Below are 16,646 nucleotides of genomic sequence, written 5' to 3'. Positions count from 1 at the left end.
TTGTATTTTGTAATCATCCAGTTGAAAAAAGAGAAAGAAGTAAAGAAAGCTTTCACGACTCCTATCAAAGAAGAAAATTGACAATCTATAATGTTTAGCATTTTAAACAGAATAGGAACTAACACAAACACTTGTTTTCTTCGTGTTTTGCGAAGAGCATGAAACGTACAAGGAATGCCGTTCATTCATGTAAAGAGCCAAGACGGATTACAGAGATGGGAGTGGGATATGATTTCTGCATTGTTTAAAGGAATGTTTATGAAGTAGCTGCTTCCTTGGCGCAAGTACTGTTGTTATAATGTAAATCTCAAATGGATTTACGTACTGTTGTTATGAAATTTGTAGGGAACACATCCGTTAGACATTTGAGTCTTTTACTCTCCCACGTGAGGGTGAACCTAAAATAGGTATGCACGCTTGCCTACAAATATTTGAGCCAATCGCGCATATGATTTATGTAATTGACCGATCTGCCCCCTTAAACAAATTATGATTATTCTTTTTCTGGGTGTGATTTGTTTTTATACATTTCAATTATGATGTAAGATACAATAAGCGAGCATCTCCAAAAGACTTTATAAATTTTAAGTTTTAAATATTTATTTACTTACTTATGGGGTAAATAGATAAGTGAAAAAAGATATTATTCTTCAAAAGATTTTTAAATAGAAATGAGTTAATATTATTTTAATTAAATAACTATTTTTTTAAAAGAAAAGTCAATAGTAATTAAAGTATATTTCTCTTTTTTTTCAACAAAAAGTAATAAAATATAAATTGAAGAGAAAAAAAATAATTCTTCAAATTTAAAGAGAGAATATCATTTCTTATTTGAAGAATCTTAATTGGAATGTCTTTTGAAACCTTAAATGTTGATGTAACTCTTCAAATAAGTAATAAAATTTTATTTAAAGAGTTTTTTTTGTGATGCTCTAAAAAACCCAAAAAAAACTGTTAATTAGTAGCAAATTAAAAAAAAAAAATCATAATCCATCACACATTGTAAGTTGTAACTCTCGCCGAAACCAATCACCTGGCAAATAATTCCCCAAAGCTGTGGTTGCACCCGTGGCTCCACCTCGGGCTCGCACCATCTCTTAAACCTCACAGAAGCCCAAACTGAAACGTGAAAACCCCCGGCCCGTATAAAAATATTTCATCTTCTTCAACAGCTTTTTCTTAGTCCTTTGTGCTGCTGCTGCTGCTTCTATCTCACCATGCCCTCTTTCGCCGCTCCCACCAATCTCCTCCCTTCCACTACCACTCCTTCCACATTCTCCCGTCGCAAATTCTCATCCACGCCTTCTCCCTCTTCCGTTAACCCGCGCGCTAGCTCCACCTCTATACAATGCAACAGCAGCAATCCCCTAAACCCTTCTCGCCCATCCTCCCTTCAAAACCCTAACAGCAAGCGCAATAAACAACACATCCTCAAATCCCTTACCAAGCCCCTCGCCGTCGCTTCCTTCGCCAGCGCCACTATCTTCATCCGCCTCACTCCCGTTCTCGGCGGCGGCAGCGGTGGTGATGGTTTTGGAGGCGGCGGCGGAGGCGGTGGTGGTGATGGGTTCGGCGGTGGCGGGTTCTGGAGGAAGGTCTTTGGTACGGAGTTGGCGATTGCGGATGAAGATAATGAATCCCAGGACTGGGATGCTCATGGCCTGCCGGCGAATATTGCGGTGCAGCTGAGCAAATTGAGTGGGTTTAGAAAGTATAAGCTCTCCGAGATTCTGTTCTTTGATCGGCAACGTGGGGCTACTGTGGGCACTGAAGACTCGTTTTTTGAAATGGTTTCTTTGCGTCCTGGTGGGGTTTACACGAGGACCCAGCTTTTGAAGGAGCTTGAAACTTTGGCCACTTGTGGGATGTTTGAGAAAGTTGATATGGAGGCCAAAACGAAGCCTGATGGGACTTTGGGTTTGACAATTTCGTTTCTTGAGAGCACGTGGCAGTCTGCTGAGAGGATCCGGTGCATCAATGTGGGATTGATGCAGCAGTCAAAACCCATTGAGATGGACGCCGATATGACGGAGAAGGAGAAATTGGAGTATTATCATAGCCAAGAGAAGGATTATAAGAGGAGAATAGACAAGGCTAGGCCTTGTTTGTTGCCACAGTCCGTTCACAACGAAATTTTACAGATGTTGAAGGACCACGGGAAGGTGAGTGCGAGGTTGTTGCAGAGGATAAGGGATAGAGTGCAGAAGTGGTACCATGATGAAGGGTATGCATGCGCACAAGTTGTGAATTTTGGGAATTTGAATACAAGAGAGGTGGTTTGTGAGGTTGTGGAAGGGGATATTACGCAGCTGGTGGTGCAGTTTCAGGATAAGCTTGGCAATGTTGTTGAAGGGAACACACAACTGGCTGTTGTCAAGAGGGAGTTGCCTAAACAGGTGAAGTTTAAATGGATTTTTGCTCAGTTTTGTATTCTCTAAATTTGTTTGGTTTCATCACATTTACTGGTTGATGTTTTGGTTGCATCATTGGATGATTGAAAGTGGGGGAAATGTTACTTGACTTGAATGATATAGTTTTAGTCACCTAGACAGCATGGCAGAGAATGAAGTACACTTGTAGACTCTGAAATGGCAGAGTGGGTTTACATTAGATTATGACTGATTGATGGGTGACCGTTGCTGAATATAATTTTTAATTTCATGCTTCTGTTAGAGCATTTATTATTAATGTGTATGTTTAGTTTTAGACTTGCATTGCTAAATGATGCATTATCTGTCCCTTATTTTGAAATTATTGGATTATTGGTTTTATTATATATGCATGCTTCCAGCATTTGAATTGGGTTTTTTTGTGAATTTATATCTTTTAGACTATAGTTACTAAAGTGTAATGGGTGATTGATTGGTTTTATGTCTGTTCATCTAATGGTTAATTTGTGCTTACAGCTTCGACAAGGCAATGTGTTTAACATAGAAGCTGGGAAACAAGCTTTGAGAAATATAAACTCGTTATCTTTATTCTCAAATATTGAGGTGAACCCACGCCCTGATGAGAAGAATGAGGGAGGAATCATTGTCGAGATCAAGCTTAAAGAGCTTGATCAAAAATCAGCTGAAGTCAGTGCCGAGTGGAGTCTTGTTCCTGGACGTGGTGGGCGGCCCACGTTTGTAAGTATATGAGACTATATTTCCAAACATTCTGTTCGAATTTTATATTAGAGAATCACATTGTCAGAGGCTATGATATGAGTCAAGTGTTGTTTTTATTCATGTTTTCTGCTCAGGCTTCACTTCAGCCTGGTGGAACTGTTTCTTTTGAACACCGGAATCTCCAAGGCTTGAATAGATCCATTCTCGGTTCAGTGACCACCAGCAACTTCTTAAATCCTCAGGTCACTTTCCCTATATATTCTTGTTGTTTTCCTTTAATTTGTTCTAGAAATATTCACTATCACAGCATAAATGACCCTGGAAATCTTGTCTTCAGGATGATCTGGCTTTTAAGCTGGAGTATGTGCATCCATACTTGGATGGTGTTTATAATCCCCGTAACCGGACTTTCCGTGCCAGCTGCTTCAACAGTCGGAAACTAAGTCCAGTCTTCACTGGTGGCCCAGGAGTGGATGAAGTCCCTGCTATCTGGGTTGATCGAGCTGGACTAAAGGCTAATATCACAGAGGTAATAGCCGGTTGTCCTGATTGGCCTGCATTCTCATTAAGTCCCTTTTCAGTTTGAAAATTAGAATGATTCCTCTTTCTACTCTGATCTATATATGCTGGCCAGAATTTCACCCGTCAAAGCAAATTCACATATGGTCTTGTTATGGAAGAGATAACGACACGTGATGAAAGCAGCCACATATCTCCACATGGTCAAAGAGTGTTGCCGAGTGGAGGAATTAGTGCAGATGGACCTCCAACCACCCTCAGTGGTACTGGAATTGACCGAATGGCATTTCTACAGGGAAACATCACCCGTGACAACACCAAGTTTGTTAATGGAGCTATAGTTGGTGAGAGGAATGTATTTCAGGTAGGTCCATGTTTGTCACAATCTGATCCTTATTATTGATTTTATAAATTTTAGTGCCCCATATGTGCTAACACTCTAGTCTGGGAAGGCTTTGAAATTTCCTTTGGAAGTATCAACATTTATTTTTTTCGTTGTCACTCTCCAGGGTCCAAGTGGCCCTGAAAGCTTAGAATCTGGACTTGTATGTTGCTCTGTGATGGGTTTGATTTTTGATAGATCTAAGAACTCATGGCCATTCTTTATAAAGTTTAAAATGCTAAAGGTCAATTTTTTGGCTCTGTAGTTTAGCTACTTGATTTTTTTGATGGATGTTGTATACCCAAGCAAGTTTTTGGTGTTATGGGATAATTTATCCTCGGAAAAAGGAAATATTGAATGAATTGACAGGAAATTAAGTTTGCTTTTTTTGAGCTATTGGATTTGGATTGATAATTCAAAGTAGTATTTCTTCCCCCCACCCTACTGGAATACAGTGCAGTTATTGTTTTGTGTGATTTTCATGATTATTTGGAAGCGAGCATGATTATATATACCAACTGTAGGTGGACCAAGGCCTTGGTATTGGCAGCAAGTTTCCGTTCTTTAATCGCCATCAATTGACGTTGACGCGATTTTTCCAATTGAAGCAAGTTGAAGAAGGTGCTAATAAACCACCACCTCCTGTTCTAGTACTTCATGGCCACTATGGAGGTTGCGTTGGAGACCTACCAAGTTATGATGCATTTACACTTGGGGGTCCCTATTCAGTTAGGGGTTACAATATGGGTGAGTTAGGTGCTGCTAGAAACATTCTAGAGGTGAGAATTGCTGGTTACAATTATTGTATAAGGTTAAATATTTGTTTTTTTGTTTTTTTCTTTCAATTTTATGAGAGGAGATACCCTTAATGACACAAGTCGTTGCTTGAAGCAACTGTTTGCAGATTGAATAGAAACTTTTTTATGTGGTTTACTCAATTCCTGCACGTAACCTGCAGCTAGGAGCTGAGATCCGGATTCCTGTGAAAAACACGCATGTGTATGCTTTTGTTGAGCATGGCAATGATCTAGGAAGTTCAAAGGATGTCAAGGGGAACCCGACAGAGGTCTACAGGCGAATGGGTCACGGTTCATCGTATGGTGTTGGTGCCAAGCTGGGGCTAGTTCGAGCTGAGTATGCTGTTGATCATAACACTGGAACTGGTGCCTTATTCTTCAGATTTGGAGAGAGATACTGAAGTGCAATTAGGCTTTACAGTTTTTCTTTTTACAGTCTGGCCAGCAGGTTTTCAAAGAATGTTAGCATGCTCGTCTGCGGAGATGCTTGGACCTGGTTACATGATTTAATTTGAGAGACTTTCTTGCTTTCAAATTTAATTTTTATTATTTTGTGCTTTATACATTATACACAAAGTTTACCTGAGGTCAGTGACAAGAATAAGCCTGATACTGGGATGTTGCACTAGTGTATTTTTTTTTCACGCGTAATGGTTTCCTAATGGCATTTGCCTCTGCAAAACCCGTTAAATTTTTGGCATCGCATGAGTTTAGACATCTTCGGCTTCTTTTCTTGTTTGGATTTTGAATTTTCCCTCGTCCCATGTTTGATTTAATTGGCTATTGATTTGATTTGCACAATCTTAAGATGGCAACGTTAAAGCTCATAGAAACCGTTTAGACTTTAGAAGCTGCAAGTGTTGGAATGACTCGTCACGCAGAACCGATTGATCTTATTCATGCAAGAAAAAGCAGTTTCTGGTCAAATAGATTTAAAAGCTAAGACAGAAAAATACCCAATTTAGGAATCAATCTACTCAATTTAGAAACTAGAACAGATTAAAAGCTACTAGGCTAATATATAATGTAATGTTCTCATGATCAGAAAAACAGCTTGATTTCATAAAGATGCTTTAGACCCTCTATTATCAAAGAATCAGTTGTCCCATATCACAAGTAAATGTTGCTTAGCAGTAGCAGCTGTGCAACCACTAGCTTTCAACTGCATTACCCTCAGATTTTTACAATTACAACTAGTAGAGCCCAGCAATTCCCAACTCGTGGACGATGTCTTTTATCTAAAATCTTTCTAACACGCCCTCATCCTCCATATAATGAAATAAAGAATCAATAGTTCTTACAAAAGTTACATCTTTCTATCTACAAACCTAATTCCTTCTTCAACTTTGCAAGAGTTGCTTCTATGTCATCAATGCTCTCCTCAATGCTGCTACCCTTACCAGCTTCATTTCGCATGCGGCTTTCTGTGTTCTCTGTTGCAGAACTGCTAAAAGGATTGCTTTGTCTAGGCTCCTCATTTGTTTCAGTTTCTGGATCAGTTATATTGAGCTCTTTTTCTAGGAATTCCACAAATTCTTCGCCAATTTCCTGTCAGGAGGAAATTTGATTAGTAAGACTGGCTGTTTCTTGAGCTGGTCCACCACAGGCTACAAGTTTCAATCAAAATTCAAATACTTCATTGTAAGTTTATTAAAATTCAAATACCGCCAATTCCTCCCACAGACTCTTTGGCTTCCCTTGTGAAGAGGCACTTGCTTCCCAATTCTGGAATTCTTCTTGAAGATCTTTGAAAAAGTCCTCTGCAACACCACATTAAGAATTAAAAGCACTGGGAAGACAGATTCTGGGTGCAACATAAAGAGTGTATGAAAATAGAGTCCGGCAAGACATTGGAATTATGCAAGGTAACATTGTGACCATGCTGATGTTTCAAAGAGAGTACAATTCTACCTATTGTTATTTGGACATCCCTCAAAAAATTACCTGCAGCATAAATTGGTTCAAGCATGAGAAAATAAATTGATGAACCTGAAAAGTTTTGTAGACAGAAGAATAAAATAAAAATAAAATGCTTTCTCTTAGCCTTTAGGAATTTGGATGGTCATTCACCCAGGAAGGTCAGGAAAGACAATTTGGAGGATATGCAAGTAACCGTGGAAAGGGGTATAAGCAATCCATGGTACTAATGGTGTATACAAATAAGCACCTGAAACAACCAGATGTAAATTCTGTACTGCAGACAGAGTAGCAGGGCTTTCTTTATAAAATAATTTCCATTCTCTGTACTGGGATTTCTTGGTGTACCATAGATACAACAAAGTAAGAGAACAAAATGTTATTCTATCAAGTAGTAAAATCAGCTCAATGATTGGGAGAAGCTTGATAGATCCATTAGCAAAGTGATTGACTTCAACTAAAGACCTGAATACAATGCCAGCATGCCAGCCAGATACAGTCTCCTCGCTATGTACACGGAGATAGTTCAAGGACAAGCTCACAAAGTAATCAACAGCTAAGCATAAAGGTAGACAGACTACAAACTCGTTAAAACTAGGAAGCCTTCAAGCAAAAATTAAATTTCCAAGCATATAAGTCTTTACCAAATCCGTAAAATTCTTCATCCTGTGCATTTTGGCTTGGGCCAGTGGAGTAGGAAAAATCTGATGTGCGATTTCCAGAGTCATATTTCCTCCAAGACTCAGAATTCAGCAATGTATTGTATGCATGCTTAATCCTCATAAATTTCTCCTCTGCATTTGGCTGTATTCCAAAAATTTGAAAGACAGAAGTTATCTGCAAAAGACCTAATCCCCACTCATTTAAATTGAACAGTGCAAACCCTAAATCAACAATCTCACTTGGGCATCAGATGCATTCAGCTTGTAGACTAATATTTTATTCGAAAACTACAAACTCACCACAACATTTATCCACTACAGTTTCTGTGATGGTGTACATATAAAGTAAATAGTGGGATTGTGTGATTAATTTTTTTGTGCTCCCCAAACTGAACGCTTTTTGCAGAACGTGAATAAGCAAAATCTTAAATAGGTTTTTGCCAATTCAATAGTACACAAACTCAGGAAATTGAGAATCCACAAAAGAATACATTTGCTAGAGAATATGAGTAAGCAAAAGAGATTGAAGACCCAGATTTTGCCTAAAATCCAACCAAAAAAAAAAACTATCTTTTTTCTCCTCTAATTTACAGACCAACCGACCAAAAATTCACCTAACTAGGCAACAGAACACACACTAAAGTACATAAAGTTGAGAACTTAACTACTAAACTCAGAAAGTTCCCAAATTTAAGCTAAATAAACCAAGAATTGAAAACAATAGCTTTATTGGCTAAATACCTCTTTATTAACGTCAGGGTGATACTTCAAAGCAAGTTTCCGATAAGCCCTTTTGATTTCATCAGCAGTCGCAGATGGAGCCACGCCCAAAACCTCGTAAGGGGACTCTCTGCGACTTGCCCTCAAAAGGGTACTAAAATTGCTTCTCCTCTTCTTCTTAAAATTTATAAAAGGCTGCGGACTAACTAAGAGGACACCAAATTCATCACCATAGCTAAATCTGCAACTGGGTATTGTTACTGTGAAGTTTGTTTGTTTCTGAAAGTGAAAAAGAGGAGATTTTGCGAGCAGATGAGGGAGATAGACAAGCGTGTTGTTGTGTGGCGTTGGAGAAAGATAAGTTAATCCATGCATGTTCGTGAAATTAGTAAGTAAAAATTTGGTTAATTGCTTTCGTTATAGCATGGTATGTTGTCTGTGTACGCATGGGATTATAGGCTTTGCTTCTTGTTTTTTATTTGAGATTGAATTTTTGATACCATTGGTTGTGTGCCGTTTTAGGAATTGGCCCTGAAATTTTCGGAGCGACGAGAAGATCATGATCACATCTTACGGGCCATAATCAAGGACCGGACTACATGAACGGCTTCAAATTATTATTCATAAAGACTCCAGATTTTACGTAGTAATACCACCTATTGAGAATAAGTAACGTTAGAATGTTTCACAAAAAAAAAAAAAATTTCTGAAGTGAGGGAAGAACTTTTATAATATTACAGATCTCATTCATAACTTCTATTAATATTTAATTTAAGACTACCTAATTTCATAAATACTAACTTTTCTTAACTTCTTAATGTTGGAATTTTAGGATTGAAAATAGCAGGACAAATACAGTAATTACACTATCAGAATGTTGCACATACAATGAAGGAAAAGAAAACGGAGAGCAAGTTTTTCGACAATCATATTGTGATATATTCGACCCTTTAAATAGATATAATTCCTAGCGCGCCCTCCTCCCCCCTCGGCGCGTGAGTCAACAATTAATAGATTCACAAAACGAGCTCCCCTCTTGAACTTGGTTTTGTGCATGTGAGCTTCCTTTTTATGGGCTTATTACCACACTATATTTGATTTCTATATATAAACCAACTTATACTCTCTTGTTTAAGTAATGTCGGATATTGATATTTTAAAATACCAACTTAATCTCTAACACTTAACAACAATTTCTACTCAATATTATATACTCAACTATTGTGATAAGAGACAAAAATAGTTTGCTACACACAATAGAGAAAGACGTAAATATAAGTTCAAAACTTCATGCCCCCCCCCCCCCCCCCCCCCCCGCAAAAAAAATTTCATCCCTTCAATTTTTATAATCTATTTAATTATCTCTAACACCCCAATTTTTCCTTGAACTATCAATATTGTTGATATCATAATCCTCTGGTGGTAAAACATAGATATGATTGAAGAGTCTTTGATAATAATTAGTCAATATTACAAATGATCTTGATCATAAATGATATATTATCATCTTTTTGGTATGAGTGGTGATAATAATCTAATTATTATGGTATGTCAATATTAATAAGAAAGAGATAGACTGTGTGTATTTTATTTTTGAAAGTTGATTCTTTAATTTTGATATGGGTGGCATATGAAAAAAGGATAAAAATCATAATGAGAATAAAGTTGGGACTAGATGGGGTATATTTAAATAGTAAGATTATTTTAAAATTTTTAATGGCATTAATTGAAAATTAGCGACTAGTGAGGTAAAATGAGAGAATGAAATATCACCCCTCCTTAAGGCCATGGAGAGCCGGCGCTTTAAAAACAATCTTTAAAAGTTATAAAAACCGCCATCTCCCGTATGTCACAAATTTATCATTCATTACAGAATACTATAACATAACGAAAACAAAACTTCTCTTTGCATGGACATAATTTTGTGAACATTATATTCAATGAGTGGAATCAGTCGTTCCACAAGTAGAACTTAATTGATCATAAATGTACTTTATGTTCCGATCACAAAAATGTAAGAAATAATAAAGCATAAATGAATGGTGTTCAGTGAATTGATTTAAAGAAAAAGGGTAAAACCAGTCCGGTACGTAGTTCCATTGGCAAAAAAAAACCTTCATAGAATGTTAGCATGTCAGTCAATTCTCGTTGCAAACAGGGAGACATTTAAACAAGCTCACAAACTAATCAATGGGTGAACACGGAGGCAGACAGCCTACAAATTAACTAGTTACAACTAAGAAGCTTACAAGCAAAATATGGATTGCCCAAGTATTAATTTCCTTTATTAAAAGTGTAGAATGAATTTTATATTTTTTTAAATACTTTAAAGAACAATATCGAACATGTATTTAATGTTTTCTTTCAAAAAATAAAAAATAAAATTTAAAAACAATATCGAACGCAGGCTAAGTTATTGTAAAATTCTTCATATTGGCCATTTTGGCTTCGGCAAGTAGAGTTATACTTTCTCGGAGATTTAGTATTCATCAACGTATGGTATCCATGCTTAATCCTCATCAATTTATCGTGTGCATTTGCCTGTACTTCCATTAAGTTGTGAAGAAAGATGCAATAAGTTACTACGAAAGACCTAAAATAAATTCCACAATATACGAAAATGGAATAACTCAATGTTTCGAATCGTAAACAAAGTCAACAAAATTTGTGATTCCACAACCAAAAAGAAGAAAACAAACAGGCATACAATTGCTATTGAGTAAACCTTCCTCACCATCTATAATTCAATTTCCAAAGAGAGAGCTTAATTAAAATGCTTATAAGTATGCATGTTAAACCTTAAATTGGGGACGCTTTTGAAGTCATTACACAAGATTACATAAAAAATCAAATGCACAAACTAGAAATTATATTTTCTCCAAATTAAAACAATTAGAATTTACTAGTAAACTATTAACCAGGCAAAAATTACATGCACAAAATTACAAATTCATTTGAGAGCTTGCCCGTAAACCCACTTCAAAGTCCTCAAATTTTGATTCAAAAACCAACAGTTAAAACAAGACGGTCAAATAAATTTAGACATCAACTATGAATGCGTAAATAATTACAATCAAGAGCTTTAATTCACTAAATACCTCTTTTATTGACATCAGGGTGATATTTCAATGCAAGTTCCCGACAGGCTCTTTCTATATCGTCTGCAGTTGCCGATAGAGATACGCTTGAAGAGGCTCCCTGTGACTTACCATCATCAAAAGGGTACTAAAATTATTTCTCCCCTTTGTCTTGAATTTTATAAAACATTGTGACCCAAATTCATCATCACCATTGCTAAATTTGCAACTGATTATTGTTATTGCGAAGTTTCTCTGATCCTGAAAGCGAAAACGAGAAGATTTTGAGAAGAGATGAGGGGGATGAACGTGAGTGTGAGTAGTTATTCCATGCACGTTCATGGCATGATATTATATATGTTTGTTTGCATACGCTTGGGCTTATGTTAATTAATTTGATCTTTGAGATTGATACGTGTTAAACTACAATTTAGGTTTAGCTTCTTCATGTAGCTTTTTTCATTTGGTTTAGCATTAGTTATTCATGTCGTATTTTTTTTTTTTGTTTAATTACATGAGACTAATGTTAGATTACAACTCATATTATATGAAATTTACAACTGATATTTACAATCAGATAATTACTGGAACTAGTTTACATTAATTCTTATATAACATTACCCAGATTTCTCTCAAATATTCGAGCAATGTCTACTCCAATCGATGCCCTCACAGTTGAGAGTGCAGAGTTCTGCCCAAAGGCCCAATAGGTGGTCGTACTTTTTTCATTTTTCTATTTTTTCGTATTGTTGTCATATTGTATGAAGAAAGACCGATCACGATCATATCATACATATGACCATAATCAGAACGGTAAGAAATTATTCATAATAATAGTATAACACTTCGGATGTATATATAATATAGTTAGTACTAAATAAGGTGAATATCTACAATGTCTTACACAACGTTTTACCCAACTCTTTCGTCGTTGAATCCTTCTTTCCCAATTCCCATCTTTCTATTTTTGACTATGCCTTCAAATTTTTAGTTATACTTGAAATAAAATCCTAAATTCTATAGTAGACGTATAATATATTATATTATATAAGGAATGATCTATTTTTTACTTAAAATTTTGACACAAATTTTAAGTCATTAATTTCATGTAATTTAATGGTAGATATTGAAAGTCAAAATAGTATTTTATTATACCAATTCATCCATTATTAAGTAATAATGTATGAGATTAATGACTTAAATTTTAAGCTAAAAACTTGAGTTAAAATAAGCAAACTAACGCATAATATAATTTCGTGATACATACATACTAACCTAACAGTTGTTACGAATGAATGAAGCCTTTGCAAATAGGAAAGTTAAGGATTATAATTTGTGAAACGTACACATTATCGCAACACGAACATGATATATGATTAACGGGTTCACCGAAAGCAATCGGCACTTAACAAATTTGACACAACACTTTCAGCAAAAATTGATGTATCCCTCTCAAGATTTACTCAACAAACATTTAGTAGTTTGTGGATTAAACTTGTTGAATTATACTAAAATTTAGGCAGCATAACATTTCCACATAGTAAATATATAATTCAATAAGAAAAGTGTTTCACATAATCTTTCACTTCACTCGATATTCCGTAAAACTCATGACGCCCGCTATCTTCTTCTGCTTCTGCATTGGGCCCATATGTCACAAACTAGTCACCCATTAGAGTCCACTATAGCTTAGCTATCATATCCATGGCTAATCATCCATCTAATCTTTGTTTGATCAACACTTCTTCTTTTGCCTTTCCATACCCTGTAGTAGAACAAGTCAAACCCAAAAAATGTAACCATCGAAAAACGGTTAAAGTTAAGGAACCATTTGCATCTTATTCTGCACGTCAACTGTTTAATAAAAGTCCCAAACGAGCTGGTCTTTCTACTTCTGACCTTATATTTAATGGATATATGAATAGTGAAGAAAAGGGTATCGGTAGAAATGGTTATTCTACGAGAAATGATAGTTTCCCAGATGGTTTCATTGATGATGGGTGTAGTAATAATGTCCCAGTTACTTGTTATTCGTTGGAGAGTTTGTTAGATAAGCAATTCGTAATTAAGTTTTAAGCTATTGTAGCCGTGAAGAGTGTCTTGAACTTGGAAGAAGATACCATGCTCTGATTACAAAGACTGCGGTTTGTGGGGATCAGTTTGTGACCACCAGCCTTGTCAATATGTATGCTAAATGTGGAGATATTAAAAGCATGGTCGCATTGGTTAAACAAATGCCTTATCTTGATATTGCTTCTTGCAATTGTTTGTTAGCCGGGTATGCCAAGAATGCCTTGTTTGATCAAGCTTTTAGTTTTTTTCTGAAGCTCGATGGTATAGATGTCAGGCCAAACCATTACACGTACGCAACAATGCTGGCAATTTGCGGCAGTCTTTCAGCTATCGACGAAGGGAAACAACTTCATGCTCAAACTATGAAGTTGCAATATTTGTCAAAAACAGCCGTGAGTAATGCACTTTTGACGATGTATATTAAGTGTGGGATGATGGAGGATGCTGAATCTGTGTTTGAGGGTCTTGTGCAGAGGAATGTGATATCTTGGACAGCAATTATTAATGGATTTAAACAGCATGGGGATTATGAGAAGGCTTTACGACTGGTCTGCTTGATGAGAGAGGATGGTATTGATCCAAATGAGTACACTTTTACAGTTGCTCTCGCATCTTGCGCAAGCTTGAGGAATTCTCATATGGGTTATATGTTTCATGCTCAAGTTATAAAAAGGGGAATGGCCTTAGGTGATTTTGTGGGAACGGCCATTGTGGACATGTACTCAGGACTTGGGGAAATATGGGAAGCAAAGAAGCAGCTCAAAGAGATGGGAAAATCGGCATCTAGTGTTTCATGGAATGCACAAATAGCAGGGTTTTTCCGTAACCAGAAAACCGAGGAGGCTATAGAAGCTTTCAGTCAAATGGTCCGGAATGATGCAGCATGTGATGAGTTTACTTATTCCTCTATTTTGAAAGCTTGTTCGTTGTTGCCATCACTTGCAACTTGTGAGCAGATACATTCTCGGATTGTGAAATCTAAGTTTGAATCAAATGTGCATGTGGGAAGCTCATTGATAGAAGCTTATAATAAATGTGGAAGTTGGGAAGATGCAGAGAGGGTTTTTAGTCAGCTGACGGCAGCAGATGTGGTATCTTGGAATTCGATGATCAAAGCTTACTCGCAAAATGGTCGTGCACGAAAGGCTATAATCTTGTTTGAAAAGATGGTTGTGGAAGGAATTAGGCCTACCAATTCTACTTTCCTAGCAGTTCTTTCTGCATGTAGCCACTCTGGCTTAGTTCAGGATGGCCAGAAAGTATTTGAATCCATGGTGAAAGAGTATGGTATCCTACCAGAAGAGGCACACTATAGTTGCATGGTTGACCTGCTGGGAAGAGCTGGGAAACTAGAAATTGCACTAATTTTCATAAGTAACTTGCCCATCAAACCTACTGCTCCAATATGGAGACCTTTATTTGCAGCTTGCCGGTGCCACAGTGACCTTAAAATGGCAGAATTTATCAGCAAGCAAATATTAGAACTAGATCCAGATGATGCAACTGTTTATGTTACACTCTCAAATATGTATGCTGAAGCTGGGCTACAAGCTGATGCAGAGGAACAAAGGAAGCTGATGAAAATGAAGGAGATTTCAAAGGAACCGGGATGTAGCTGGATAGAAGTATACAACAAGATTTACAGATTCTTTTCACAGAATAAATCACACTCTGAAATGCCAAAAGTATATGAGAAATTGAAGCAACTAATGCAACAAATAGAAGACATTGGACATACCGACAATGAAAAGGAGGATAGGGTTTTATATCACAGTGAAAGACTCGCAGTTGGTTTTGGCCTTATAAGCCTGCCAGCCAAAAAACAAATTCGAGTGTTCAAGAACCTTAGAGTATGCATAGATTGCCATTCTTTTATGAAACATATATCTAAAATTATTGACAAAGATATAGTACTACGCGATAATTATCGCTTCCATCACTTTCACCATGGTTCTTGTTCATGTGGAGATTACTGGTAGTAATATAATTCTTTTGATAAAGTGTTCCATTGCTGCTTGCTGGCTCTCTATGTACCTCAAATTAATTAGCTAGGTTCCTGTTTAGTTTTGTTTTCCATGAATGAGTATTGTCCAGTGGAGACAGTTATTTTCCCTTATCAGGCTAGTTATTTTCCTTATCAGGCTCTTGCTTCTGTAGTTTATCTAATGCTCTAGTTGATTGACGTCTCTTTAAAAAATTGGGAAATTTTATTTCTGAAAATTTTTAAGATTATTAAACCAGGCTACTTGATTTTTTTTTTTTTCGGGGGAAATTTCTACAATGGCTGCAGCTCTTAGATCACATCATGTTTATTCTTTAATTTGTGGTGTATCTTTGATCTCCTCGGTCTTGGCTCAAAATGTAGACTGGTTCATCTTAAATCGCTTCAATGCAAACTGTTGATGCTGAAATCTGCTTGCCTCTTGACCGACCAGATTCTTTCACCAACGTTTGTGTTATCTACTGTTGCTCGTTCACTGGGATTGGAATCGTCCTCCTTTCTCTCAATAGACCTGCACTCACTAAAAATGGATCAGAGACGCCGGTGGTTTTGCCGGCGTAAACCCTCCGATGCCTAAGTTAGCACAAGGTGTTTACGGAAAAACAGTGTAATTTGGATTCCAGGAGTTTATTAAAAATTTGTAAGGAAATGGCATGGTTGCAATTTGACAGCGTTTTCCCTCTCTCTTTTTTTCTATCCCTTTCTTCATCGATTTCTTCTTCTTTTATAGCCGCTGTCCCCACGTTCCCATTTGCCCTTCACCCCACCTTTTTCGGGTAGTGGCAGCCCCTCCCGGAACTCTAATCGCTGCATTATGGGCAAATGTGGGATCTCGCATCTCCCGCAACGGTTCTGGGAACAGCGCAACTACCGCGATTCTGTGGGATCGTGTTCCCGCTTTTTTGGGGGACGGGTACCGGCTCGGTATATACCTCTGGTTGGTAATCGCCTATGATCGGTTCATGCTTGTCCCCGTGTTCTGCTCGTACTATTTGGCCGAGGTGATCCATGCCGGGGTGGAGATTAGTAGCATGGCCGACCTGGTGCTTTTATTTACTTAACACAAACAATGCAGACTTGAACCTGGGTGGAAGAGCATATATCCAATCTAGGATTTACTCAGATGTTATGATGCAACCCTGCATTTAATTATTCAAAGTAACGTGAAGAATACGGCGCTTAAAATGATTGACATTTTCTGCTTCTGCTCTATCATCTTAAATATTCAACTCACTTTGAGACATACATTCATGCTTTGTTTATTTTTTTAAGGGAAATTATCAGTTATATATATTTAAATGACACTCGTATCAAACGTGTGTGAACACTTTTCAAATGTATCATTCGTATACCCTAAGTTGACAAAATACTTTTACCGTCTACCAAT

The 16,646-nt window shown here is 37.1% G+C and overlaps 3 protein-coding genes across 6 annotated transcripts; 2 read left to right on the top strand and 1 right to left on the bottom strand.

The window, feature by feature from the left end:
• The first annotated feature begins 1,082 nt into the window (after positions 1–1,082).
• On the top strand, positions 1,083–5,508 carry LOC18035082 (protein TOC75-3, chloroplastic). Its single transcript, XM_006424827.2, has 7 exons — positions 1,083–2,396; positions 2,907–3,128; positions 3,245–3,352; positions 3,448–3,639; positions 3,745–3,993; positions 4,536–4,790; positions 4,970–5,508. Exons 1-7 carry the CDS (start codon positions 1,218–1,220, stop codon positions 5,207–5,209), a joined length of 2,445 nt encoding a protein of 814 aa, XP_006424890.1. The 5' UTR covers positions 1,083–1,217; the 3' UTR covers positions 5,210–5,508.
• A 358-nt stretch (positions 5,509–5,866) lies between these two features.
• Positions 5,867–8,755, bottom strand: LOC18033623 (dnaJ homolog subfamily B member 9). Of its 4 annotated transcripts, none has more exons than XM_024179530.1 (5): positions 8,129–8,755; positions 7,370–7,562; positions 6,720–6,752; positions 6,474–6,568; positions 5,867–6,356 (listed from the first exon to the last, which is right to left on the bottom strand). In XM_024179530.1, exons 1-5 carry the CDS (start codon positions 8,480–8,482, stop codon positions 6,129–6,131), a joined length of 903 nt encoding a protein of 300 aa, XP_024035298.1. In that variant the 5' UTR covers positions 8,483–8,755; the 3' UTR covers positions 5,867–6,128. The 4 variants fall into 4 exon arrangements, with proteins under 4 accessions (XP_024035298.1, XP_006424887.1, XP_024035300.1 ...); XM_006424824.2 differs by having other exon boundaries at positions 7,370–7,529; XM_024179532.1 differs by lacking the exon at positions 6,720–6,752.
• Positions 8,756–12,748: 3,993 nt separating this feature from the next.
• LOC18035422 (pentatricopeptide repeat-containing protein At2g03880, mitochondrial) lies at positions 12,749–15,236 on the top strand. The gene is given in 2 exon segments (XM_006424823.2): positions 12,749–13,252; positions 13,255–15,236. Coding segments are annotated over 2 exon segments (2,346 nt in total). The 5' UTR covers positions 12,749–12,888.
• Positions 15,237–16,646: the final 1,410 nt, after the last annotated feature.

The sequence above is a fragment of the Citrus clementina genome, unplaced genomic scaffold (assembly GCF_000493195.1).
Source record: "Citrus clementina cultivar Clemenules unplaced genomic scaffold, Citrus_clementina_v1.0 scaffold_8, whole genome shotgun sequence".
NCBI lineage: Eukaryota > Viridiplantae > Streptophyta > Magnoliopsida > Sapindales > Rutaceae > Citrus > Citrus x clementina.
The sequence above is the reverse complement of the archived record's forward strand: the minus strand, read 5'-3'. Positions and strand labels throughout refer to the sequence as shown.